This window comes from Drosophila persimilis, unplaced genomic scaffold (genome assembly GCF_003286085.1).
Source record: "Drosophila persimilis strain 14011-0111.01,24,50 unplaced genomic scaffold, DperRS2 tig00000191-arrow-pilon, whole genome shotgun sequence".
Taxonomy (NCBI): Eukaryota; Metazoa; Arthropoda; class Insecta; order Diptera; family Drosophilidae; genus Drosophila; species Drosophila persimilis.
Window position 1 is genome coordinate 4,746,977 of NW_020825298.1, and position 24,783 is coordinate 4,771,759.

Below are 24,783 nucleotides of genomic sequence, written 5' to 3' on the forward strand. Positions count from 1 at the left end.
TTCGAAATTGACTTCGGATTCACTCATTTCGAGCAAAGTTATCTGCAAGGAAACACAAAGTGAAATTAGAAAATTGATGGCTATGGATAGATGGGAGGTATACCCTGCTCTTGCTCTTCAATATCCTGTCCGCTGTCGTATCTCGCCTTCTTGCGCGCATCCGACAGTATGGCATAGGCCTCGCCCACCTCCTTGAACTTCAGCTCCTCCTCCTTGCGCTTCTCGACACTGCTGGTAGAATGTCTGTCCGGATGATGCTCCAGAGCCTTCTTGTGGTAGGCCTTTTTGATTTCCTCATGAGATGCATTCTGCCCAATCCCCAATATCGTATAGTAATCCCTTAGCATTGATTTTTTCAGGGCAAACTTAGCATCGCTCAGCAATTGCTCAATCTCGGTGGTGTTCTCCAGGTTGAGGGCCGTCTCATAGTCGGCCACAGCCTCCTCGAAATTCTCGAGATCCTTGTGGCAGCGGGCCCGAAGCAGCAAGGCCTTCAGATACTGAGCATTCAACTCCAGGACGCGGCTGCAATCCGTCACCGCTTCACTGAGAGCTCCAATGCGAGTGTTGACCAGTGCCCGATTGTAGAGAAGCTTTGAATTGATGTCCTTGTTCTGCTCATCGATCATCAGAGCATCGGTGTAGATCTCATGCGCCTCACGATACCGCCCCGACTGGAACAGCATGTTGCCGTTCTCCTTCATTTCCTTCAGCTGTTTGCACTTGCTGCGCATCTGCTTCGACTTGTGGTGGTCGGGATCGAGGGTCAGAGCGCTCTCAAAGTGCAGAATACCCTTCTCAAGATTGTCCGTGTAGTAGAGGCACAGACCGCGCACATATATGGCGTCCGCAGAGGTGCTGTCCATCTTCATCACGTCCACGGCAATGTCCAAGGCCTCATCGCAGCTCCCTAGATAGGCCAGACATTCGGCCTTCAGAAGACGATATCTACAAGAGAAAAGGAACCATCCAATTTAGTTGCCGCAAGGATCTAATAATACTTTACCGAATGCAAAATGGTGACTGGTTCAGAGCACTATCCAGGTAGTAGACCACTTTTCGATAGGCCTTCTGGTCGTAGTTGGTCTGTATGGCCGCGTCCAACTGTTGGAAATGCTGCACCAGCGGCTGTATGCTGGCATGCGTAGTTTGGGCATTCACCTCCGCCGTCTTCACGACCTGCTCCAAGACAATGATGTCACCCAGCGCCAGGCAGCACCTGGCCACAAGGACGTACGCCTTCCCGAAGCTTGGATCCAATCGGATGGCGTTGCGGGCATCCGTCAGAGCACTATTGAAGTCTTGGAGATACTCGTACATGGTCCCGCGATTGTAGTGATACAAGGCCGAGTCGGGACACAACGAGATGGCGTCTTTGTAGAAATTGAGCGCGTTCTGGTAGTTTTTTGCCTCATATTGCTCGAATCCAAGTATATTTTTCTGACTAGCAATGCTGTAATGATGAAAATGAAGCAGTTTACTTGGTCAGTCGTTGGATCTTCACAGAAAGAAATCATTTAGTGTCTGCCCCCACCGTGCTAGTTTTGCTGCTGGAGGATCGTCCCCCTTGTGGTCCCCGTGTTCCTGTTGCTCTTCTGGGGTCGTAGAGTCATTCTTGTTGAGTTTGCACACATTTTGGTAGTTCGGAGCTTTATTTTCATCGTTTTCATTATCAACTCTCTTCTTCTTGTAAGGAATGTTGCAACTAGACAAAATAGCGAAAACGAACAGTTTGGTCAATCCCATTATTCGATGTTTGCGGGACTTACTTAATTTCCATCGTATATATAATTATTATCTTCCTCACTGAACTTTTTTTTCTTTCCTCTTGACCAAGATGGCTGCACTGCCCTATTTTTTTACGGCTTTTGACAGCAACGCGCTCAACGCTAGGGTTGCCAAATTGTCGATGTCAAAATGTATAGTGATGGTTGAGAAAATGTCCGATAGATCGAATGATGAGATTACTTGTTATGAGAGCTAGGCGGTCAAGCTTATCTAGCGGTACCATATAAGAGGACATGACTAAACCTATAATACACTATATTTTTAGTTAATGGTATTTTATAGTGTTTCCGTGTCCTCCGTCAGATTTTTGAACAGTCGATAGTATCGATAGGATCATCGACACCGGACTAGGGCTGCAAAAAAAAAACGTTGAATGGCGCCGATTTCAAATCAAATTTGAAGTAAATGGAAAATAAAAGCGTACTTTTGCTCCATACTCCATTCAATGTACGGCAATAATAAAAACCCTTCTGGCACAAAACTAATTATTATATATGTACATATATAAGGCATTGTTTGAAGCAAAAAGCCGGCCCCTTTGCTGATGTTTGTGCACAATCTTTATACAATCCAGAACTTGGATACTCCGCTGCCCGCTCAATTCAAGAGACCGTGCGTTCCATTCATATTTTGCTCTGTATGTCTTCACGTTTTTGCCCATCCCAAAATATACACATCCATTACTGGTTGATTACGATTTTTACTTGATGCCCTTCTGCTTCACATATAATTCTCTCAATTTATAATTACATCAGAACTAGAATTAAACTGAAATCGCTACAAAGTGTATGTCGTTTTGTTTTGTGTGTGTTTAACATCGTTTTTGTTTTGTTTTGTTTTGTTTTTTTTTGTGGTGTTGATTGTAACTTAAAAATACAACTTAAGTGTCTGGCTTAAAGATTACAAAATAAAGTTGGCTACACGATAAGGCCTACGCATTGTTTAATCATTAATTAATCAGTTATTCCTCTATGTAATTTGAATGCACAGACGCACGCACACACGCACAGGCACGGCTCGCATATGGCTCGCCGGGCCAAAGAACTCTATATAGGAATTTAGTTAAATGACACACATTCACAGGCCTCTCGTTTAGTTTTGAAATATTTTGACATATATTTGAAAATTTTGTTAAACTGTTTGAATGCCACCCTACAGCTGCAGTATGTAATAGGAGATTAAAACTAACGTTTACAGTGTGGGAAACAATACACTAGAAATTTTCTCTTTGTTCTCTGTTCTTCCGATTTCCCATCAAACAATTCAGTTCATAAACATGCACAAAATCTGTGTTCTCTATGCGGATATATGCGGGTATATGGATACTATGTATGTAAAATAATTCAAAATAAAGATTCTCATTTGTGCGTGGATCGATCTGTTGTTGTGTGTCGCGGCGCTGGCCATCGTGGAGGCAGAATGTGAGTGGTCATCGCTGATGTGGTGTTCGGCCTAAAACTCAAAGTTGAAGGAGGCATTGCGTCCGTTTTGGTATTGGAAGAACGACCGGAACATTTGATTCGGATCAAAGTCAGCTGCAAATGAAAACATAGATAAATCAGTATACAGATGGCCAACAAAACTATATTAAATGGGAGACATACCCTGCTCTTGCTCTTCAATATCCTGTCCGCTGTCGTATCTCGCCTTCTTGCGCGCATCCGACAGTATGGCATAGGCCTCGCCCACCTCCTTGAACTTCAGCTCCTCCTCCTTGCGCTCCTCGGCACTGCTGTTGGCATGTCTGTCCGGATGGTGGACCAGTGCCTTCTTACGGTAGGCCTTTTTAATCTCATCCTCGCTTGAATTACGCCCAACCCCCAATATCTTATAGTAATCCTTCCGCTTTGATTTCTTCAGGGCAAACTTGGCATCGCGCAGCAATCGCTTAATCTCAGTGGTCTTCTCCAGGTTGAGGGCCGTCTCATAGTCGGCCACTGCCTCCTCGAACTTCTCCAGATCATTGTGGCAGCGGGCCCGAAGCAGCAAGGCCTTCAGATACTGAGCATTCAACTCCAGGACGCGGTTGCAATCCGCCACCGCTTCCCTGAGAGCTCCAATGCGAGTGTTGACCAGTGCCCGATTGTAGAGAAGCTTCGAATTGATGTCCTTGTTCTGCTCATCGATCTTCAGAGCATCGGTGTAGATCACATGCGCCTCTCGATACCGGCCCGACTTGAACAGCATGTTGCCGTTCTCCTTCATTTCCTTCAGCTGTTTGCACTTGCTGCGCATCTGCTTCGACTTGTGGTGGTCGGGATCGAGCGTCAGAGCGCGCTCAAAGTGCAGAATACCCTTCTCAAGATTGTCCGTGTAGTAGAGGCACAGACCGCGCACATATATGGCGTCTGCAGAGGTGCTGTCCAGCTTCATCACGCCTACGGCAATGTCCAAGGCCTCATCGCAGCGTCCCAGATAGGCCAGACATTCGGCCTTCAGGAGACGATAGCTGCAAGATACAGGGTTCAAAGCTCAAAGTTAGTTTCTCGAAGGGATCGATCTGTGATGTGCTAATCGAAATACTTTACCGAATGGAAGCTGGTGCTATCTTCAGGGCACCATCCAGGTAGTAGACCACGTTCCGATAGGACTTTGAGTCGTAGTTGGTCTGTACAGTCGTCTCCAATAGGCGGAGCTTCTGCGCCGCTCGCTGTTCGGCGCTGACAGCCGTACTCTGGGCATTCAGCTCTGCCACCGTCTTCACGGCTTGCTCCGTGCCAATGATGTCGCCCAGCGCCAGGCAGCACTTGGCCACACGTACGTACGCCTTCTCGAAGCTTGGATCGATTCGGATGGCGTTGCGGGCATCCGTCAGGGCGCTATTGTAGTTGAGGAGCATCATGTAGCAGGCAGCCCGGTTGCCGTAGTACGCCGCCGAGTCGGGGCACAGCGAGATGGCATCCGTGTAGAGTTTGAGCGCATTCTGATAGTTTTGTGCCTTGTATTGATCGTTTCCCAGTTTCTTTTTCTCTTCGGCAATGCTGCAAGTAAATGGAAATGGAAAACAGTTTCAGTCTCTGGTCAATCCTTGGGGCTACACAATGAAAAGGAATCATCAGTCTCAGTGTCTGCCCCACCCTCTTGAGTCTATATGTAATTTGAATTTTTAATTTCATGTCGACTAAATGCCGCGGGGGCCCAGTCAAGAAAGCCCAGTTTCAAGAAAGAAATATACAAAATAGAAGGAAAATGGCACAACGAAAGGCAACAGGAAGTAATCCGCTTGCAAGCGGGCGACGTCTTTTAGTAGGCACTGTGGCACAAGAGTGGTCGAAAAGTGTGTTGCACTGTCTGTTACATGAATGTGTAAAAATACTGAGTTTCATTTATCCTTTCCATTCATTACTTTCTAGCTCTTTCCACTTTTGGCGCTCTCTCGTGCCACTGTGCGCTGCTGGGGAAGTGCAACAACCTGAGTCGGCACTCAAATGGGGCAAGAAATTATGGCATCACAATGGCCGCCAATAGGGCGACACTAATGCGGGCGCCAAAGAATACCAAAAGCCAAAGAAATATCCTCATCCCCCCACCACCCCACCCCTCATCATATTTGGAGTTGTGCCAGAGAGAGCGAGGGAGAGCGAGTGTTTACTGTACTTTTTCCCCATAGCATTGTCGCCGGGATTACACGGCATAAGTGCTTTATGCCCCACGTTGCTGTTGCTGTTGCTGTTGCACCATTGTCGCCCCGTTGGTTATTTATTTGCTTTTGTGGTTTCGGTTTCGGCTTCGGTTTCCTTTTCTTGTTTTGTGTTCCATTAAAGACCATCGGGGATATTACAAATATTGAGGGGGTTTTCTTCGTTTTTTTCTGCATTTCCTTACGAGTATTGTCCTTCTTTCAGAGGCTATTATGAATGTGGCCTACCCCCGGAAGAATTGGTTCAAACTCCTGGGTCTTCTGCGAGCTAGAATTTTGAACCAGCTCCGATCTGTAGTTCTCTTCCGATCCAGTTCCCGCATAGTTCTAGTTCTGCGAACTATCGGACGATAATTCATATCGATACTTAAATACTCAAAGAACCTAATAGATCGGCCATCCTGCAAATTAGATCGATCTCGATCCTAAATATGTAATTAAGATAATCAATCGAATTCGGAATTTTGGTTGTACAGTGAATCATTAGGAAAGAAAATGCCGCTATTGCGTGTGAATAGAATACAGCAGAGGCCAGAAATACAATCCCATATGCAAACAAAAGATGGTAATTATTATTTGCATTTCTTCGAAAGACCACGCCAGACAGGAGGCAAAACTGTAGAAAAGAACATGGGGTGGTGGGTGGCATAGGCTGTGGCCAACAAGGGGTATTTGGCATTTTTTTCAAGTGTTCAGCACAAAAGTTTTAATTGCTGCCATAACTTGGCAAAGCGGTCGCGGCCTGAACCGCCAAATGGGAGCAATGCGGTGGGTTGTAGATGGGGCAAAAGGGAGCTGCATCCAAGGAGCAAAAGAGAGGTAGAGATTCGAGCGAGCGAGTGCGCCGGCAACACTTCAAGTCAACAGCAGTTTGCATAACAATTAGAGGGAGAGAAAACCCATAAAAGTCAAAAATTCCCTTGCGCTTGATTGGGCTGAATTTTAGAAAGCCATTTGTTAGGGCCGCCACTCCTGCCCCTCTCCTCACAAGCTGCAGCCCCAAAAAGTAGGCAACGCAGCGCCTGAATTTGCATTTAAACTTCAATAAAATAGAAGCGGAAAAACTTCAAGAGAACAGACAAAAACCAGTCCTATAAAAAACGGGAGGATACCCCGCTAATCAGGGTTATTTGTCGTAGAAAACGTGTCTCTACAGAGAGGACCATCGTAGTGAAATCTGATAGATTGGTAAACAAATCCGTACGCCGAAGGGATATCCTTCGAAGAGGAAATCTGACAGACTTATGGTTACCTTTGCTCTTAAAATTGTCGAGTTTTCAGGGAGATTCAGAAACATGGAATCAGGGATAGTCAAGAACTTATGGTACCAAAATTAAAAGATGATTGTTTCCATCGATATTTTAGTTCCGTAGAAAAGTTACACCCACTCGTGGTTTATGGCTTGAATTGAAAACAATATGCCTTTAAATTCCACAACTACAGGGTAGCAAAAAAAAAACCTTTAGAGCTGATTTAAATTAACCAGAGGGAGAGAGAGGGAGACAGGTAGGGGGTCATAGTCAAGGAGTCTACGAGAGAGAGAGAGAGAGAGCGAGAGCAAACCAAAAAAAAAACACATGAAAGCGCTGGCTAGATAAATAAAGCGTAAAAGGGAAACCGCGGCACCTGAACGACGGGGCGGGCACCGGCAAAAAGTCAAAGAACCAACAAGAGGGAATGAATGCCAAGCATGCAATGCAAATTTAAGCATGTACAGATATGTGTACGTGGTGTGTGTGTGTGTGTGTGCGTGCGTGTGGGGAAGAGGTGTCGGTGCCCGGTGCCGCCTTCAGGTCAAAGCAAAGTTCAATGCGCGATAAGCGGGAAGGTGACCGACGACGACAGCCAGAGCGAGAGCAAGTCAATGCAAGAACATTCGAGCCGTATCGTAACTATGAATGAAAGGAATGACACGAGAGGGAATGCGAGTGTGGGAAGGAGCAAGAAGAATGTCACTGAGTAAGGGAAGAGGCAACGGGAGAGCGAGGAAGACTGGGAAGAGGCAACGGGAGAGCGAGGAGGACTGCCTGTGAGTGGGAGTGTGGGCAGAAGAAATCGAATGTGTGTGTGCGTGTGTGAGAGATGGTGGCAGAAGATTTCAAGTGGAAAAGACGGAAGACAGTACAACAAGTGCAGGAGGGGGAGGAAGACTGCGAGTGAGTGCGGGGAAGAGGTAGAAAGACTGCGAATGAGTGCGGGGGACGCGGAAGAATTCAATTGAGTGGGAGAGGGGTAAGTAGAATTCCACTGGGTGGGAAAGAGGTAGAAAGCCTACAAGATAGTGCAATTCTTTGTGGAGGAAGACTGCCAGAGAGCGAGAGAGTTCGAGGAAGACTGCAACCGAGCGGGAGAGAGCAACAGCACTGCGAATGAACGGTAAAGGAAGCACGTCTACGGGTGAGTGGAACAGGGAGAGAGAGAGGAGAGCAGAAGGCTAGTGGAATAATCATTTCCTCATGAATATGCAACTCTCCCAATGAGTGCGCGAGTGTATGCGTGTCGTGTGCGTGTGTGTGGCGTGATGACAAAACTTTTCGCACAAAATTGCAAGTGAGATGACGACATGTGCCAGTGGAGGAATCACAGCGGAGGAATCATGCAAAATAGATTGTCAAAAAGTGCCAAAACTTATCGGTTAACTGCAGCTTGATGGGTAGTTTGTGATGCAAAACTCGTCCTCTCCTACAGTGGGGGACATCCAACCCCCTCCTGCCACGTGACTTCACGGAAGAGCTTCAAATCTATACCCTCTATTAACTCAATTTCCCATTCGCTGAACCCATGTATTCCCACACTTGAGCATACTTTTTGTACACTTTCTCGCTAGAAACTCTCTAGTTTCAGTATGATAATAATTGTCAGCAGGGGGTACTCAACCTGGAATAGCACTCCAAGGCCAAATTGGTCACCGAACTCGTTGATTCGACGACCTCCATCTTGAATCAAATAATAGCAGTGGGTTGTAGCCAAAATTCTCCGTTGTTCTTAGATGTTATTTGCTCCTAGTTGCTACTTCCTACTATTTGCTCCTTAAACGATAGGTTTCAAGACTCTCTCTTTGAACATAAAAATTTTGACAAGTTTTGACTTTTAAAAGAAAGCACAATAGATATACATACATAGATGAATAGTTTGTGTAAGACAATCCAAGACTTAAGAAACAAAGTTCGAATAGATTGGAAATTGGATGATGTGCACAATTTAATAAAGTTTTAGGGCAAACTTCACTCCCTTAGGGGTAAGAAAACACCCAAAATTCCACTCCTTTTTTGCAATTTTCGCTCCGAAAAGTTTTCCTCAATTTATCAAAATATCCTAATGGGATATTGGCGCTGCCATTTGCATTCCCCATTACCGGCCTGTCGCATCAAATTTGCGTTGACAACAAAAATAACAACACAGGCAGGGGAGGTAAAATCCAACGAACCGACGAACCAACCATTTTCCGACATTTTCCGGCATTTTCTACTCACCGCGGCAGAAATGTGAATTCCTCCGAACTCATATACAATTTATTGAGCATGGATCGAGGGAGCGGAGTCAGACTTGTAATGGTATTGCTCTTTGGCATAAAAGATATATTCAAAATCGATTGGCTATTGGCTTCTGGTACAAAATATCCCTCGTTTCGACGTGGACCCTCGTCGACCTCGCAGACGTCACATTAATTACATTATCTCTCATGCAGAGTCACTTGCACAGCAGCAGCCAAGAGGTTGGCCAATTATTACACGCTAACGATGGCAAAAACTACGACAAAATACAGTAAGTGGCTATCAAAAGACTATTTTAGCGAACACTTTGTTATGGGCTGGTGGTCTCCTCTGTGGCAGTCAACGGAAGCGACTGATGTTGATGCTGCTTGCTGCCTTCGACTGCCTGCCCCAGCGAAGATTTTAATGCAACGGCACGTCGTTTGGCTACAGAGAATTCTCTTCTGTCTGTTCAGCACAGAACGGTGGCCCAGCCAACAGCAATGTTGCCCCGGCATTGCACAGTAACAGCAGCAGTAGAAATTCCTACCCGTCGCGTCTGGTTGTTGCTGCACTGTAATTGCAAAGAGCGTGTAACTTTACGCTCTCTCTCTCTTCCACGGAGAGAGAGAAAGAGCACAATTCGCGCATGTGAGAGAATGTTGGTGATTGGGGGGCTGTGGGGGGGATGCCTCTCTGCAGGTGGCTCTAACCATACGACTGTCAGACAATGCCATTCTTCTTATAGCATAGTTATTTGTTGGTCAATAAGAATGAAGGGATTACTCTCCATAGAGGGCATTCGAAGACTGAATGCTCTTTAAGGTATAATAAGATCATTCTATAAAGGTCTCGTAGATCCTTTATCTTAAAATCAGGAACCATAGGAACACAGGAAGCACAGTGTTTGTCCTTCAAAGAATAGAGAGAATGGCCGAAAATGCAAAAACAAAATATGTATGTACAGTGGCCCATAGGTGCTTTAATTCTTTTGATATTTATGTATTTTTTTTCTAAAATTTAATTGAAGTTTCTTATGCCATAAATTGCAAATTATTAAATATTAATAATTTAAGGAAGGAATTTAAGGAAAAATGAAATAAATTGATGGAATATATTTACCAAAATATTGGTTTCAAAATTTCTTCGCCATTATTTTTGTACTAAATATATTCTTACATTTAGGGAGATTTTAAGCATGAAGATAGAATGTTTATTTTTGTAAGAGAATTGTTTTTCTCTTTTGCAATACCAATCTTTTTGGGAAATTGTTTATTTCTTTCTGTATTTATCTGTATTTATTGTGGCGTAGAATAAACGTATATATTTGATATAATTTTCCTTGTGTTAAATGTTAAACATTCCTTTGACCCGACCGACAGACACACACAAACAGCACGTTCTTCCAGTTGAATCGTTGCCCATGCCCCATTCATCGTTAAAGTCAACAAACTCTTTTTCAGAGGGCATATCAAATAGTTTGCTCTCATCACAACAGCAGAGGCAGCAGCAGCAACAACAAGCTTTGGGAGGAGCAGCAGCAGTAGAAGCAGCGGACATGACCTGCCACAAGTTGAAATTGCTTGCCACAGATACCCACCCGCTCACCTTCGACCCATCCCCGTCCCCCCATAGAGTGTGATTCACGTGGACCACGCACAGTAGGTCAAATACGGGTTGTTTTTGTGGGGTTCCCCCACTCAGCAGCGTAAACCGGAAACGCTGTGCAGACATTATGGCGACCGAAAGTAAAGGAAAGCAAAAACTTGGCAGAAGAGCCAAAAGCCAAAAGCTGTCAAGGGCTTAAGTGAATAAGGGAAGAACTTTCCAATAAATGAAGCGAAGTGAAGTGAAGTGAAGAGGAAAAAGGCTTAAGTTAAAGACTGATAGGGGATAGGGGATAGGGGAAGATAGATACTATAACAAAGTTAATGAACCCCCAGGAATAAAGAGAAAGTTTTTAGAACCAATTGTTGGCGATTCGAAAGACTTTAGACATACAAAAGAGGAGGCTCCATTGTGATCTCAGAGACAGAGAGAGAGAGAGAACGAACACCAAGGCAAACAATATAAAATACATAATTGATTGTTGCCATCCCCATCTACAACACCATCCCCCCACTGTCACCATCATCGTCATCGCCACAATCATGGAGGCAGTCACATGAATGCTTGCATATGGATGAGTTCTCGTGTTCTATTGACACTTGCCTCAATTGAATTTATGAGGCCCCAGTTTTGGGTCGTTGTCCGACCCATTATTGCTGTTTGCATAGAGAATAGAATGGAGAACGGTTAAGTTCTCCTCTCTTGTTGCAACCCCTTTCTCCATGGATGGGGTTCTGTTGCTGCCCCTCTTCACTCCAGGAAGAGCTCTGTTGCTGCCCCAAACAGTTGTCAGTTGTTTTACTATTTATGGCACATACAATAATAAAACTATATACATACACATGTCATTACAATTTATGACCTGTGTAGGGAGTATCGTATCGCATCGTATCGTATCGTATGGGGGGGGCACGTGCTTAAAGTGCGATCAAATGGGAAATTAGCAGATAAGTGGACACAGAGTTTGGTCAGATTGTGTTTTGCGATGGTATGGTTATTATGCCGTAGGGGGAAAACAGATGTGCCTCTGGTTATAAATAGATCACAAATCAAACAAAGAACATTTTGCACTTGTGAAAGATGTTTTGGGTATGTGTTTAAAGAGCAGTTTTATTAAGCAAATCGATTGGGGGGTGTTATTCCTAACGAATAGAGTGGACAAAGCCAATAACTGAAGCTATGATCATTTTGGTTATTGTAGGGGAAGGGTGGATCGGTTAAGAGAAGATTTTTTAGAACGATATCTGGGATATTTTATATATTTTGCTCCCCTACTCTCTCTGACTCTCTATCTTTCGCACACAAAGTAGCTGAGTAGCGGGTATTATATTGTCGCGGAACGTGTGCCGCGACCAAAGTAATATCTACGAAAAGCTAAAAGATAAAGTACAAATTCATAGACAATATTCATACAATAAATTCCTCACCACTTAGACATTGTATGAACACATCTTCGATTCTAGATCTGCTTCTTCTAAATTTTCACAGCTTAAGGAAAACCATAAATCATACGATGGCAAAGGCACTTCCCCACAATGAACACAATTTTTGGAGAGCACTCCAACAGGCGATGCTGCTGCATCCTATGCAAAAGTGGACATCACAATCGACTATAACTCTTGACTGGAAATGCATTTTCTGTGTAGCCTTTGGGGGATAGACGGTTGTAGTTTGGGTTACGAGGGGTACTGCACCCTTGTGAGTCATTTGTCTGCTACTGCAATAAAATGCATACAAAATTTAATGCCTCTGTAATTTAAAATGCAATCTGCACCGCCCACAGCAGCAGCAGCAGCAACATCAGCCACAACAACGGGTGGCACACAACACAGCAGACAAGGGGGCATAAAAACATTTATGTCGGGGCAATAAACGACACACCCAACAAAAAAAAAAAAAAAAAAAAACGTTGGAGAAAACCTAAAAGACAACAGAAACAACCAAAATTATAGTGCGGTAGCGATGCATTGTACATATTTTTTGTCAGCAAAGAATTTTGTGCTTGGCGACCCCAATGTGCCATGTGCCATATGTGCCGGGCCGCAGCCGTAGCCGTAGCCGTATGCCGTATGCCGAGGCATTTCCTAGCCAAAAGTTGGGGGCACACATGTGCCAGCAAGCAGCCAAAAGGCCAGTGGATACGACAGAGACCAACTAAAAGCTCTCCCCCCGGAGTATGGGCCAGCAGAGAGAGGGACGGACCCTCTCCGATTTGGCAGCGCCAGTTGCTCTGACATTTTAAAGAGATTGAGAAATGTCGAAAAAGATTTTTTGGTGCCTTCTGCTTTCTGCTTTTTTCGTTGCAGTCTATTTATTTGCCTTGATCGGAATTGGTCATTGCACTTTACTCTGGGGGGTTCGACCCGACAGACGGCGGAAAGTGTGTGAAGGGCAAAGGCTCGTTGAGTGCTTGAGTGGGTCGGATCTATGATTCATCCAAAGGCATGGGAACTGTAGAGTTTGGCATCCAATGCTGAGGTGTACGCAAAAACTGTCGGTACAGTCGACGCACGTGCCTTTTTTGTTTGGCGAAGAGAAGGCCCAAAGTATCTACGAATAAGGAGTGTACCCATCAATAAATATTTTGGGTACACTTGAACTCTAATTATCTTCTTTTTGTCGGAAATTTTTGTGTTCATTAATTTATTCCAAGAAATTTCTTTATTAATATCTCAAAATACCCGCAATGAATGGCACCTTATCGAATGTAGGAAATATACCAAGGCAAAAGCATTTTAGATAGAATATAAAAAAGAATATATGCCCAAAGTGGGTGCCATACCACGATTGAGTCTTTTACAGATTTTCTTTTATAAAGCTATTTTATCTATGTACTTGTCTGTACTTATGTGTTTCTTTTCAAAATTGTCTTAATTTGTATTAAATGATAAGTCTTATCACAGCTATTAGACCTTGTATATGTATATGTTGTTGTACAAAAATAAGGCTAATATTTTAACAAAGAAAACTTGTATCACGAGCAAACACCAATACGTGATAAATACCATAATATTTGCTTATAGAAATCACATATTTTCATAGAGCACTTCAAGAGTCTTGTGCTTGAGATATTTATTATTTATTTAATCTTATTTAAACCATTTCAATGTTTTATTCTGCCAATTTGTTTATAATTTGAGTGTTATCCACATGGCTTGAGTGAGAGGCAGAAAAAGAGGGGAAGAGAGAGAGAGAGAGAGAGAGAGATAGATAGTGTAGACCAATGAATATGCAAATACACCCTATAACCCAGAAAGGAACAAATACTATATATATATATATATGTATGTATTTGATTAGCTTTGCACTCTTCTATATCTGTTTCTATACACAATTTATATCATTTCGTGTGGGCATTTTCTTCATTCTTGCGGTCTCCCTTTCGTACTTTGCTCGCTCTTGGGGTTCTGTTTTACTTAGCATTTGGTTTGAGTGCGATTAAAAAAAGAATCATTTTGCAATTTGAGGAAAAAGTACACCAACAATTTTAGCACAATAAAACTTACTAAAACATTGTAGTTCGTCTGCGAATACGATGTATGTGTGTATTTTATGATGTCAGCTATTTATACACTCCTTGGTTGATTGAATATATTCTTTTTATATTATTTGATTCATTGACAGATTTAACACAATTTTGTTGCGGAATTTTTGTGGTTTGATAAGAAACTCCAACGAAATGCAGCCGGAGAAAAAAGCTCGCAACCAACACACGACGACGGCCCCAACGCGACGACGTCGATCGACGACAAAAAAGCACTGCAGTCGGGCAGCGCTTGTGCACTGAGCGGCTGCAATGGGCAGAGAGACAAAGAAAGACAGAGAGAGGATCAGTTGCAGCAGCAGTTGTTGCAGAGAGCCGCCACCTTAAGAATGCAATGGAAAGACGTTTTTAAAGAGGTGACTCCCTCTCTCTCTCTCTCTCTTGTCCGCAGTGAAACACCAATGTTCGCAAATCGTAAGAGAATTTCTTGCGAGTGCCTCACGCTATTTAAATACCCTTTGATCATACGAGAGAACATCAAGAAGAAGATATTGCAGTGAAAAAGTTTATAGCATATAATAGACTGTAATTACGTTGGTTAGGTTTTCTGTTAGGTTAGGTTAGGAACATGTGTGCATTACACTGGGATATTATTCATTTAAAAGCTGTGGAAATTATATATCTGAATCTATAACCAAACATCCACCAAAAAATCACTCATGTTTCGTCATATTCTCTCAAAAGTTATTGCACTCTCTCTCGCTGCTCTCCTTCTGCCTTTGTTTCTGTAAAAACATTTCCAATTATATTTCCCGTTTATATAAAATACATATAGATTTATAGACCCCATATATACACCCCTTGTGGGAGGCGTGTCATGGATGGATGTAACAGGCGACATGTACAAGATTCCGCATTGTCTGCTGCTTGACAGCTTTTAATTAATGTTTTTTAATAAAACCAAAAATGGATTTAATGTCAGTCGAGTGGAAATAAAAAGCAGGAAGAAAGTTGGGGCTGCAGTTAAGAGTCAAGGTGGATTCACATGATGAATAAGAAGAGGCAATCATGTTGGGAGAGAGCTAAAACCACAAAACAATCAAAATCTGATCCAGTTCATAACCGAAATTTGGGTCAAAATACGAAGCCATTTGGAAATTACAGCAATTTGAAACTGCAACAATGTAAATACCTTTGCACCACACCCTCCCTCCCCTCCCGCAGCAAGTGCAATTGAAAACCCGCAAAAAACAAAAAACGTAGAAACAAAAACCCAGTGAAAGTGCGGACAAAAGCAAACAAAGCAATTAAAAGCCACAGAAGCAACAAGTGCCATAATAAAACAACAAAAGTTAATCAACAACAAAAAAAACCAAAGCTTCGAAATTAAAGAGAAACTGCAGCAAAAACTGCAGAAGAGTAGAGATAACACAAACAAAAGAAAACAAAGAGATACGCCAGCCTTCCAGTTCCCTTCAGACTAAGCGAGTGTGAAACTGTAGCTGAGCTGTAAAACTGTAAACACTTGCTGTGTAATTTACAAGGCTGCCGACAGCTTCGCCTTGGGGCAGAAATGGCAACCAAAGTGGAGAGTGGCATTACGCAGTCTACTGTCTACTACTCTCGCTCTCCTTTCTTTCTATCCCGCTCTTGCTCAAAGCATGGCTATAAAAGCGAGCTTCAAAGTTCTCCTTACTCTTCCACACTCAATACAAAGCTTAAGCGTCATCCTATCTCTCTCTTTCTCTCCGCAAAAACCTAGCGGTAAAAGCAAGCTTCAATGCTTTTAAGCACTTGTTGAACAGCTCAACGGCTACTCAACGGAATCCTAATTAGTGTATTTTATGTGCAAGCCAGCTTTTGCCTCGTTTAGCCAGTACTCAAGAGGAGGATGCAGCAGACACGCTGTCGTCTGGACAGGTGGATCAACTGGCTCCTCGATAAGGAAAGACGGGGCGACGGCACTCTCTCGGCTGGAGATGACAGCTGGCTCAGATCTATGGGGAATCTGGTTTCTGTCTGTGTGGAAATTGAACAATTTTCCCAGTGCATTTAACTAAACGTTTATGATATGATGAGATTTCAAGTGCAATTAATTGGGCTCTAACTAAATGGAGTTTCCGGCTAAGATAGATGAGTTTTTGCAGACGATCCATGAGGTGCGAGGAAAGAGTATTATAGAGGGTATGGTTACAGTTGAAAGAAAGACAATTGTAGAATCTCCGAAAGAATAGATCATAACAGAATATCTGTCATGACCTTGTACCACACAATTCTCAGCCAATTTGGACATTCGCAAACATCTCTCGAGACATAAACCCATTGTATAACATAAAACTTAATTGAAAAATTACTTGACCAAAAAAACTGAAATACAAAATCCCCCACGAGTCACATAATTACGTAATGCCACCAGCCATAACTATTGTCTTCAAGTAAATGCCACTTCAACAAAACATCCCACAAACATCCGTCCACAGCCACTCAAAATTGTCTACGGACCGATCAAGAAGTTACCAAGTGGCTTTGTTCTTCTCTCTCTCTCTATTCTCTTCTTTTTTTTGAGTTAGCTCTGTTTGGGCCCGACTCGAATCAATAATTTAATTGACCCACTTTGCGCCTTGATTCGAGCAATAACTTTTCGAGAGTGAAGCTAATTGCTTAGAAGGCTCTGGGCTCTGGACTCTGAGCTCTGGGCCCTGGGTCTGGTTTGCGTTTCGTGTCGATTGGGCAAAGTTTAGCCATAGAAATGGCAACATTTTGAACAACAACAAAGTGAAATTTGGGTTAAGCGTAGTCCGCGCTCGAAATGGGGTTGATGGCTCCCGCCCGTCTGAAGCGTTGGCAACTTTGTTGATTTACGGTAAATACTCGGTAGTAATAGAACAAAGTGCAGCACAAACTGTAGTGGAAGTTTAGTTTCAAGAACAGTAAAGTAACTTTTCCAAAAGAACTGGGAAAACTGTGATTAATGCTGCGTTTCGAAACCGTTGAAGGTCGTTTGTGGTTTAAAAAATTTTCCATTTCGAGTTAAAGGTGTGTACGTGGCAGCTGATTCGGAAGTTTTGAGTGGCATATGAATTGATTGATTGCTCTTATTTGGCTTCAACGAACTAGTCATGGCCCGAATGTGGTCAAAATGAACGAAACTTGGCCAGAAACTTCTGTATAAACTCTGTTCTGAAGTTGCTCCTGCTTCAGTAAATCCCATTGGGCATATGTCAATGCCAATGCCATGTTACCGTCACACAAAGGACAGCTGTAAAACCAAAAAAAATTTCCATGTAATAATTCCAGATTTCGCTTGGCTTACCTTTGCCCTTTTTCGAGTGGGACCCACCCACATGACCTTGCTCTTGACAGGCAGCCAAAGCCGACTCTCAACCCCGTTTCTATAAATAGATAACAGCGTCTATGCAGCTCCCTCTGACGCACGGAGGAAAACGAAAAATCAATAAAGGATGCTGCCTGCAGTGCAAACTCCCAAAATGCCATCGAAATTTCCCCATTTATTCGTATCAGGGTCAGCATTTCTAATTGGCAACAGGTTGAGTCATCAGGCTAGACTTTTAAACGGGTTTCCTCATCATCAGTATACACGCAAAAGTCTCCCCAAGATCATCATCAAGTTTCCAAGTAAAGTGTGAACAAGAAATGTACATATATTATATATATATATTATTATTATGTATCTTCTCTCTGCGATGAGTCAGGGCCACAAGTCAAGAGAAATTGTATTGTTGTTTTGCGAAAATTATGGAAAGTCCTTGAACCCTAACGAAAGAGTATAGAGAGAGAGACAGAAGCCCACATAACTAATGAAAACTAGATAATTGCTGAAGGCCTGGGCCAAAAGCAACGCTTGATGTGGCGCTTTGGGTTCATTCACATTCGCGCTTTTTTGGCCATGTTTATCTGTGTGGGTTGGAACCAACTCCGGCATTGTCTTTGCTCCAAAGAGCGACTCTGTCCATGACTGTATTTGATTCTAAGAGTGGTTCATGTCAGTTCTTTCGTGTGTTGTCAAAAGTCAGACCATTTAATCAATCTGAAGCAATCTTATCTATCAGAGTGCTTCGCGCTTGCTCATGAGCAAAAACAACAAAAAATGACGCAAATTCTGTTTCCAGTGGGGAAAAATCACCGAATAAATAATGTGGAATTGCCTAAAATGCATTTATTTGTTTACCGCTTCAGGAACAATTCCAATGGCATACAACACGGAAACGAAATAAAATCCAAATGCAAATAAAAATTTCTATTGAGTTTCTATTGCTTTGCGATTCGTGCCTTTGTTGACAGAAACCCAGGAAAAACGTAAATGAAGCGTGGCGAAGACAAGTATATAACTGTTTATATTGGCCAGTTCGCAGAAAAGGTGCGCAGTTTAAATGTTTAATGAGATAAGTGCTTGGAAAAATGTACTCCTCACTGCACATGATTATCGTTTCTTTGGCTAATTTTTGGTACTAGAGGGGCTGGTATTGCTAGAACTAACAGTCCGCTCGAAGAATGTTAAAACTAAGGATGGCAAGCTACAATCTTCCCCGTCGGGTCCCCTTGCATGCGGCGTTAAACGGGGAAGAAATAGTAGAAGTCGAAGGCATCAAAGCTGGCCCCGCAGAAATCAGAGGAGGAAGATTGCTGTGGCTTTCGAACTGATCGTAGCTCTATCTGTTGTTCTTGAACTGATTATAGTGCCCATTCTGATGCTACTCTCAAACTGTTCAGTTACCTGACTGCAGAGGTGTGGCTCTTAACTGCTGACGATCTGCAGAGGTGTGGCTCTTAAACTGCTGACGGTTCCCATAACGATGTGCATCTCAAACTTACAAAATACGCAATTTTGTGAAATCAACTAAAAATGTTAGTCCGCAAATATATCATTATTTCAAAAAGTTGAATTTAGAACGATTTGATATCAGAAAAGCTGAAAACTCTTGAAGTGAAACAGTTTGAAGTGATACAGTTTGGCAAATACGGCTTTCAAACTACAGATAAGCGTAGGTTTGGCGAAATTCAAAATTAACGGCCCACACACACAAGCAGGCCCTGTGGAACAGCAGACAAAAAGTAAAACTGGTTTGTTTCCAACAAGAACAAACCAAAACGCAGCCACACGAGAGCGAGAGGACAACAGTAGGAGGGGCTGTTAATGCTGCTGCAGCTGACGCTGGGCGTGTGCGTTGGCGTTAGCTTTGACGTCGCTGCTGACGCCAGTTTCTACGTTTGGCTGCCCATGACCATGCAGTCGTCCGTCAAAAAGCAGAGACAGATAGTGCAAAAGAGAGAGAAAATGAGATGGCAAGAGGGGCAAGAGGGCGAAGCAGGGGCGATAGATTACATAAAACAGCCGTGCTAAAGACAGAACGAAAACTCACACACGCACACACACAGACACCTTGCGCACGCTGTTATACAGTTTTAGACTCACTGGGTACAACTCTACTTACGTTTCCGCGTCCTTGGGAACAATCTGCTCCGCATCGACAGTCTGCTGCTCCGTTAGCTCCACGTCCATATCAGAGGTCGACTCGGTTTCCTCGCGTTCGCTGTCGCTAATCTCAATGACTTCTTCGTCCATGCGGCTCTCTGGCTCCAGCACAGCAACACCAATGTCTCCCAAGCTGGCGCGTTTTGTTGTACGTTTGTTGGTTTTGTTAATTTTACACGTTTTCCACGGCTCCCCTCTGTACTTTTCTTTTTGCGTCAGTCCTCACACCTTTGCTACGTGCCCGTGTTTGCCGTTTGCCTGTGTATGTATTTATTTCAACACGCGCCCGCGATAGACGATTTCCGCTGGTTTTTTTCCACTAATTTTTTTGTTTGTACTGCTGCAGCCGTAGTCTTTTCTGTATCCGCGGGTTTACACAATTGTAGAGATACTCAGTGTGCCTGCATTATTTATTATTATTATTTTTAAAATTTGAGACGGACGACCAAATGACAAGCAGCGTGTGACCGCGGACCTATAGATAAGATATACGGTCTGACTCTCAGAAATATACCAATATATACAGTCTCATTTTTAAAATATACCATAAAATATACTGACGAATTATCCGTCGTACATATTCCTTGTTTTTGATATTCCGTCAAATATTGTTATCTAGATAGAGCCCTTAACCCTTGCCACATAATTTTATTCGAGTAATGATTCGATTTTCTACTTGACTGGTTTGTTTTAAATACTTTATATTTGTTTGCCTGGTACAGGGTTTGCTTTGATTGTTTTTGCCTCACTTTTGGTGCCTCAACAACAAATTACCGTCTCGTATGTCGATAAAAAGTCGAGCTTAACCCATTTAACCCCGCTCTATTTAAACAGTTGAACGACTTGAGGTAAATGGCGGCAAACATTACGGATTGTAAATTCTTCTCGTAGATCCATGCCATCTTTCCTCTGAACTTGAAAAGAACCACGATATCTTTCACCTGAACTGCGCTAAAATTATTCCATTTTCATTATTTTCGGTGGAATATTAAAATACCCCCTTGGCTTGCAATGGGTTAATCGATCTCTGCTGGACAGGATCCTCACCCCTGAACACATAATTTTAACCGTTAAATAAATCAATTTTCCTACTAGACCGGCTAATTTTAACAAGTTTGTTTTATTTAAGCCTTTATTACTAACTACATTTTGATACATAGTAACTACATATTTATGTATTTGAGCATGAAATATAACGTAAGTGGTATTATATGTTACGTCATTTCGTAAATGTTGCCGGTATTTGAACACTTGCTTGTCAACCGTCAGTATAGACAGTTGAGTACTCTATTTCCTTGGAAGTCAAAAATTCGTTGAAACGGTTTTATAACAGAGACTGACTAGTTTCTGCATTCAGTGGAGCCTCAGATCACAAGCATTTTCAGACTTCTATAATATGTATACTTATTCCCAGGGCATGCGGAATATTGTTCATTCTGTGCCCACGTTGCGAGACAATTTCGCTTTTTTCCGAAATAAAATATATGATGTTATATTGATTGAATACGTAAATACACATATGTTAATTATACTACAAAAAATATAAAATATTACAAGAATAAAATTTCACATTTGTATCCTTTTTGTAGGCAGGTTGATTCTAAATCATATATGGACTTCTTTGTTTTTTATATATCTAAGAAAAAATATATGTACATACATACCATTCCTTGAGCATCTTGAGCGCAGATCAGCTAGCTTCCCAAAATGCTGATCGAGCATTCCATTCTCCCGTTTGGTATGGTAACACACCATTTATCTAAAATATTCGAATAGGAGTTATATCTTCATCCTAATACAGTAATCGTATTCATGGGAGATTGCAGTAAGGTCACTATTATGGCTTTTTGGTAAGTGGCACGTGTACCTGCATCGTAAGCTCTTCACTAACACTACACTCGAACGTACGTACACACACACTGTTAGTTCAGTGTGCCGGAATAAATCGGTTCATATGACCGTACAACAGTAACAGCGCCCGACATCGGCAGTCCATGCTCAGTGCGATTATAGACACTGCAGACAAAGGTTGTATTAATTTTGATCGCGCATAAACAAATTATTATTATAATGATTATAAATTAATAATTATTATAAAAATCATTCATCATTCCCGACCACCGTGTACCCATTTCCGACGCAATCCGCGTAAATTAATAATGAGATCAAGAAAAAAAAATCCGACCTTTTTTGTGTATATATGTAAATAGAAAATTACCCAACTGGAATTCCAGGTGCAACGCGATAATTAGATGGAAACCTGTAAAAAAACGCGCAGATTTTGAATATATCGCCTAGAATATACCGAACACAAGTGAATACTAGTATACAGTAGTATACAGTATACTCAGTGAACACCGGGTACAAAAACGCTACCAAAGCCCGCATCTGGCAAATGTTCAGGCTTTGATTAACGACATTCATATCGGAAGCTGTGGCTATTAAAAGTATTTTTGTATGGGTGCTAGTATAGCAAGAGCAAGTGAGATTATGTTAAGTGATGTCATTAAGGGCTCTGCATATATATATATGTACATATATGAAATTAAATGCTTTTAAATGCAACACGATTTCAGGCAGATTCACAATTCCATGGCCGCAATATTTTGTCAGTTGTTGAATGGCCAGTCCTAGTAAACAATTAGCAAGCCTTAAATCCAGATAAGTTTATCACTCGGGTGGCTGCGAAAAAAGATATAACTATAATTAGCTACTCGCAAATAGTCTGATCTTAGAGCAACTAAAAGCGGAACAGGGAGATTGTCGTCTGTCCAGACGGGCACCCAATACGATATACCCCCGAAATCTGTAGATAATAGTTTTATAAACGCGAAACGAAACTGTTGACTAAACAATGATGTACATGCGTACCATTAAAGATAAAAGGAACAGTTACAAATTAGCATGCTTGTGTTAAAATAATGAACATCTCCACTCTCATTCCCCGGCAGCTAAAAGATGCGAGCACACTGGGTTTTCTGCTTGCTTGCCATTCTCCTGGCCTACCGTGCTCAGGGGAATCCGATTGATCGCAAGGCAAAGGTGGCCACGGAGTTTATCATCCTGCACAATAATGATATGCACGCCCGGTTCGAGCAGACGAACGTGAACAGCGGCACCTGTTCCCAGGAGGACGCCAACACGGACAAGTGCTATGGAGGATTCGCACGAGTGGCCTATGAGTGAGTAGGAAGAGTCTATATCTGGAACAAACAGCTAATATAGTCCTCATCTATAAGAGTGCGGAAGTACCGCCAAGAGGCGGCGGATGGAGGAACACCTGTCTTTTACCTCAATGCTGGGGACACTTACACGGGAACGGCGTGGTTCACCATCTTCAAGGACAAGATCGCCAGCGCCTTCCTCAACAAACTCCAACCAGATGTTATTGCAAGTGGAGAGCACAAGATCTGCTGAATCTGAAGATTTAATCTGTATTCTGAATGTTGTTTTTCCAGTCCCTGGGTAACCACGAGTTCGATGAGAAAGTCGAGGGTCTAATACCCTTCCTTAACGAGGTCAACTTTCCCGTGGTGGCCTGCAATCTGGATCTTAAGAATGTCCCCGAGTTGGCTGCCACCAAAAATTTGGTCCACTCTACGATCCTGGAGACGCAGGGCACCAAAATAGGTGTTATTGGCTATTTGACGCCAGATACTAAGAGGCTAACTGTCATGATGGATGTGGAGTTCTACGAGGAAGTGGTTTCCATTAAGTGAGTCTGATCTTGACTTAATTTTGACTATTTTTCTACACTAAATTGAGAGAGATTGCGGTCTGCGTTGTCACTCCGTCTGAGTCAATTCTTCTTTCCAATTCTTTAATTCCTAACAATTCTCTCTGTTGACAGCGCTGAGGCGAAAAAGCTCAAGGCTCAGGGCATTAAGATAATCATTGCCTTGGGTCATTCTGGATATCTGAAGGATCAGGAGATAGCCAAGAACTGCCCGGAAGTGGATATTGTGATTGGCGGCCACACCAACACTTTCCTCTACAATGGAGCCCAACCCGATATAGAACACATCGACGGTCCCTACCCCACGGTGATCAAGCAAAAGAGCGGCAAGGAGGTGCTTGTGGTGCAGGCTTATGCCTATACCAAGTATCTGGGAAAAATCCATGTGCAGGTGGGTGCCATAAATATCGCATGAGGGAAATCGGGTAATTCTGTATATTTCCAGTTCGACGCGGAGGGGAATCTGATTGAGTTCGACGGAGCACCGATACTGCTGAATGCCTCCGTGGCACAGGAACAGGATCTCCTGGACCTGCTGGAGGTGTACAGACCCAGCGTGATCAATCTGGAGAAGGCGGTGGTGGGCCACTCGAAGGTCCACCTGGAGGGAAGCAAGCAGGTGTGCCGCGACAGGGAGTGCAATCTGGGGAACATGCTCACCGATGCCATGGTCTTCAGCAGGGTTCGCGAGGAGCAGGGCGGCGACTACTGGACGGATGCGGCAATCGCTATTATGAACGCAGGCGGTTAGTCCAATGCTTATGTGCCCCATTTATTATACTTGAGTTCCTTCGACTTGCAGGCATACGCAGCTCGATCGAGAAGAAGTTCGACGGATCCATCACTGACAGCGATATACTGGCCGTCCTGCCCTGGGAAAATGACCTCTACATATCCCGATTATCTGGCAAGACGATACGCAATGCCCTGGAGCACGGGGCGGCTGCCCGTGGCAAGGACTCGGACGGGCCCTTCTTGCAGGTCTCCGGTATCCACGTGGCCTACGATCCCAGCAAACCCGAGGGCCAGCGTGTCCTGTCGGTGCAGGTTCGATGTGCCGCCTGCCGCATTCCCACCTATAGCGACCTCGACGATGCGGCTTTCTACAATGTGATTGTCCAAGAGTTTATGTTCGACGGCGGCGATGGTTATGTCTTGAAGGAGGCCAACAACACCCAGCATCAGCGCTTGCAGAAGAAGGACAGTGAGGCAGTGAAACAGTATCTGCAGGAAAGGCAATACATATATCCAGAGGTGGAAGGTCGCATTATATTCAAGGGGCGCTGCTAGTGGACTCCTGGCCTCCACGTCCCTGCTCTTGTTCTCCTCCTTGGTGATGCGTTTCCTTAGTTAACCATTTGTATCTGTTTTTAATCAGCTGTCACCCAGCTGGCCCCATAGAGGCGAAAGGCGGTCCAAAATCGCTTTGGAACAATGATTGAAGCAGCTGGTGGGCAAATTATTCCCAAAAATATCGCAGTGCCATGCACGTGAGCGATTGCTCACTGATCAGTGATTTTCGATTTAAAATTGAGCAATTAAATATGAATTTAAATCCAA

General features: G+C 43.2%; 2 protein-coding genes and 1 pseudogene across 5 annotated transcripts; 1 reads left to right on the top strand and 2 right to left on the bottom strand.

The window, feature by feature from the left end:
• Positions 1 to 19: 19 nt before the first annotated feature.
• Positions 20 to 1,746, bottom strand: LOC6589486 (dnaJ homolog subfamily C member 7). Its single transcript, XM_026988209.1, has 4 exons — positions 1,535 to 1,746; positions 1,007 to 1,453; positions 104 to 948; positions 20 to 42 (listed from the first exon to the last, which is right to left on the bottom strand). The coding sequence occupies exons 1-4, from the start codon at positions 1,744 to 1,746 to the stop codon at positions 20 to 22; spliced, it is 1,527 nt and encodes a 508-aa protein (XP_026844010.1).
• Positions 1,747 to 2,879: 1,133 nt separating this feature from the next.
• LOC6589485 (dnaJ homolog subfamily C member 7) lies at positions 2,880 to 19,909 on the bottom strand. 4 transcript variants are annotated; one of them, XM_026988353.1, is made up of 4 exons: positions 19,447 to 19,909; positions 4,317 to 4,769; positions 3,393 to 4,237; positions 2,880 to 3,323 (listed from the first exon to the last, which is right to left on the bottom strand). In XM_026988353.1, the coding sequence occupies exons 1-4, from the start codon at positions 19,575 to 19,577 to the stop codon at positions 3,241 to 3,243; spliced, it is 1,512 nt and encodes a 503-aa protein (XP_026844154.1). In that variant the 5' UTR covers positions 19,578 to 19,909; the 3' UTR covers positions 2,880 to 3,240. The 4 variants fall into 4 exon arrangements, with proteins under 4 accessions (XP_026844154.1, XP_026844157.1, XP_026844155.1 ...); XM_026988356.1 differs by lacking the exon at positions 19,447 to 19,909 and adding an exon at positions 14,016 to 14,038; XM_026988354.1 differs by lacking the exon at positions 19,447 to 19,909 and adding an exon at positions 8,902 to 8,966.
• A 2,529-nt stretch (positions 19,910 to 22,438) lies between these two features.
• Positions 22,439 to 24,783, top strand: LOC6589348 (annotated as a pseudogene).